At 44.1% G+C, this 3738-nt stretch overlaps 1 protein-coding gene across 1 annotated transcript; it reads right to left on the reverse strand.

Annotated features, from left to right (window-relative positions):
- Positions 1 to 1180: 1180 nt before the first annotated feature.
- On the reverse strand, positions 1181 to 1975 carry LOC112627466 (proteasome subunit beta type-3-like). The gene is made up of 2 exons (XM_025389766.1): positions 1585 to 1975; positions 1181 to 1293 (listed from the first exon to the last, which is right to left on the reverse strand). Exons 1-2 carry the CDS (start codon positions 1973 to 1975, stop codon positions 1181 to 1183), a joined length of 504 nt encoding a protein of 167 aa, XP_025245551.1.
- Between the last annotated feature and the right edge of the window lie 1763 nt (positions 1976 to 3738).

The raw sequence follows: 3738 nt of genomic DNA on the forward strand, positions 1-3738 counted from the left end.
AAAAAAAAATATATATATATATATATATATATATACCAATTATATACCCTCATACATTCGTCTGATTTTGAGCTTGTAACATGAGAACTGCTTTTTACACATTTAATAAAAAAAGTCTCTGAATTATCTGATATCATTTAGCAAGCATCCTTCTGTGCATAGCACTATATACTCCCCTTCGTGTACATTATTTCAAACATTCTACTATCTTTTCTTCTCACCTGTTATCTTTCTCTTAATGTTCTCCATCTATTGTGTCACAAAATTATGGGTCCACTCATGAAATTTATTTTAGAAAGGTGATAAAAAAGGGAGGCGCGGTGGCTTATACCTGTAATCTCAGCGCTTTGGAAGGGCAAGGTGGGCAGATCACTTGAGGCTAGGAGTTCGAGACCAGCGCGGCCAACATGGTAAAACCTGTCTCTACAAAAATTACAAAAATTACAAAAATTAGCCGGGTGTTGTGGTGCATGCCTGTAATCCCAGCTACTACTCAGGAGGCTGAGGCAGGAGAATCACTTGAAATGGGAGGCAGAGGTTGCAGTGAGCCAAGGTCACGCCACTGCACTCCAGCCTGGGTGACAGAGTGAGATGCTGTATCCAAAAAAAAAAAAAAAGGATAGAGACTGGGCACAGTGGCTCATGCCTGTAATCCTAACACTTTGGGAGGCAGTTGGATCACTGGAGATCAGGAGCTCGAGACCAGCCTCCAGCCTGGCCAACATGGTGAAACCTTGTCTCTACTAAAAATACAAAAATCAGCAGGGTGTGGTGGTGTGCTTGTAATCCCAGCTACTTGGGAGGCTGAGGCAGGAGAATTGCTTGAACCTGGGAGGCGGAGGTTGCAGTGAGCTGAGATCATGCCACTGCACTCCAGCCTGGGTGACAGAGCGAGAGCAAGACTCCATCCCCCACCCCCGCAAAAAAAATAGTGTGAAAAGATTCTAGTCAAACCAATTTCATAAAGTTTTTCACTTTTCTTTGAGAACAAAAATAATACCTACTATTAGTAGTTTGATAGGTAGAAAGTGCTTCAAAAGGATCCCTGCATGTATGACTTATAAAAAATGAAAATTTCCAACTTATAGAATATTTTAGGTCAGATTTTTAACTTTTTCTTTTTTAAGGATATTTTATTAAAAAAAAAAAAAAGTGGGCTCTGGGAACAGGGTTAGTCCATTCAGGCCTTCAATCCTAGTGGTGATTTTGTCCTTTTCAATGATGTGGACAACAACTCCATGCCTGACACTGCAACCCGGTCAACCGCATTCAGCATGGCTTGAGAGATGCTTTTTTTTTCTTTTTTTTGAGAGGGAGTTTTGCCCTGTCGCCCAGGCTGGAGTGCAGTGGCACGATCCCTCACTGTAAGCTCTGCCTCCCGGGTTCACACCATTCTCCTGCCTCAGCCTCCTAAGTAGCTGGGACTACAGGCACCCGCCACTGCGCCCGGCTAATTTTTTGTATTGTTAGTAGAGATGGGGTTTCACCATGGCCTCGATCTCCTGATCTCGTGATCTGCCCGCCTCAGCCTCCCGAAGTGCTGGGATTACAGGGGTGAGCCACTGCGCCCGGCCGAGATGCTTCCAAACAGGTATTCTGGATCCATGCTGGGCTCCCAGAGGGACTTGCACATTCTGTACATTTGTTTGGCGCAGGTGCCACTGACCACAAAGTCATCAGTTGCCATAGGGCAGCCGATGAGATTGAGAGAGCAAATGAAGGGCTTAAAGCTCTTTGGGTCCAACCCAGAAATGACTGGCTCAGTATAGTAGGGGCCAAACTGTTTCTCATACAAGAGGTTGGCCATTATGCTCATGAGAGTATAAGGTTTGGTCTGCCAGCCTTTCAACTCATACAGGTTCAGCTGGAACTTGAGGCACTGGGCAACTGTCTGGACGTCTGTGGCAAGCCCAGCTAGCCCGGTGTATGGCCAGTCAACCATGAACAACATCTTCTGGAAGTCCGTGGTCACCATCTGGGCCTGGATCCTGAAGCATCTGTCTGGCGATAGCCACACAGTTCTTCCCCTTCATGGCCATGACAGGCCCTCCATTATAGGACATAATAGACGTGATTGTGGTGTGCTAGGACCCCTTCATCCAGATTTTTAATTTTTTTAACCTTGGAGTTTTTGGATCCCTGAGGGAGGAACTTCTGTGAATGGCTTTTGGAGGGGACACAAACCCTTATAATTGTATCACATAATTTTGTGTATGTGTATTTCCCAGGATTGGGTCTCCAGATTTCATCAGATTCATATGATGAGTCTATAAAATTTCCTACAAAGCGGTGATTCTTGATCAGTAAACCTCCAAGCCTCATTGTGCACATATTTAAAAAGTTACTTCGTTTCTAAATATTTATTTTGATGACGATAGTTCCCATATAGGTTCGTTCAGGTTAATCAGATATTTAAGATTTGTTCTGTTGCTGGTTGATTCCTACTATTTTTTTTTTTTTTTTTTCCGACACGGAGTCTTGCTCTGTCGCCCAGGCTGAAGTGCAGTGGCGTGATCTCAGCTCACTACAAGCTCCACCTCCCGGGTTCACACCATTCTCCTGCCTCAGCCTCCCTAGTAGCTGGAACTACAGGTGCCCGCCACCACGCCCGGCTAATTTTTTGTATTTTTAGTAGAGACGGGTTTCACCATGTTAGCCAGGGTGGTCTTGATCTCCTGATCTCGTGATCTGCCTGCCTCGGCCTCCCAAAGTGCTGGGATTACAAGTTTATTCCTACTGTTTTAGCTCAGTTCATATGTATGAGGTCATTTAGTCTTCAGGTTAGCATTTGAGTGAGAATAGGTTTATTTTCAAAACCTGTAAGAGAATGAAGTGAGTAATCAAGAGAGACAGTTCTAATGACTGCAATTTGAAAAGCACTTAAAGCAAAAATTCCAAAGAAACACAATGTAAAAGAAGGGCAATCAAAGAGAAGGTGGGTAAAATTTGGGATGGGATGGGAGTGGTGATTGAGAAAGAGAAAACAACAGGCCTAGACCAACGTGGAAGGTCAAGGTAATTTATGCTTCATGTATGTACCCTGAATAAGGGAGGCTTGCAGGCATGTAAAGAACAATAAACAGAAGCCACCTATTTTTGGTTAAAAGTAACAAAAAGTCGCCCCCTACTGTCACTTTATTGTAAATGGAGGAAAAGTTTGTAGCAGTTCATCCTGGTTTAGACCATAAATATATCCCTAATGAGCTCTAGGAAGCCTGCAATGTTCAAATCCTGATAAGGATGGGCTGAAAATCACTCTGAGAATGATTTTCACTCTTATTTTTGGTCTGACTTTTATCAGTCCATTAGAGGAGACAGTTAAACAGTACAAGGGACTACAGGCTTGGCGCGGTGGCTCATGCCTGTAAACACAGCACTTTGGGAGGCCGAAGCGGGTGGATCACAAGGTCAGGAGTTCGAGACCAGCCTGGCCAACATGGTGAAACCCCATCTCTACTAAAGATACAAAACATTAGCCAGGCGTGGTGGTGCGTGCCTGTAATCCCAGCTACTCGGGAGGCTGAGACAGGAGAATCGCTTGAACCTGGGAGGCGGAGGTTGCAGTGAGCCAAGATCGTCCCATTGCACTCCAGCCTGGGTGACAGTGAGACTCCATCTCAAAAAAAAAAGACAAGGGAATACTAAGAAACAAAAATATGTCTATAAACCTGAAGGTTCTTAGCCTTCCCTTTGATTATAGAGTTAAAAATTTTAAAGCATGTAGTTGCCTTAGTAATA

This window comes from Theropithecus gelada, chromosome 7a, assembly GCF_003255815.1.
Source record: "Theropithecus gelada isolate Dixy chromosome 7a, Tgel_1.0, whole genome shotgun sequence".
In the NCBI taxonomy this organism is placed as follows: domain Eukaryota; kingdom Metazoa; phylum Chordata; class Mammalia; order Primates; family Cercopithecidae; genus Theropithecus; species Theropithecus gelada.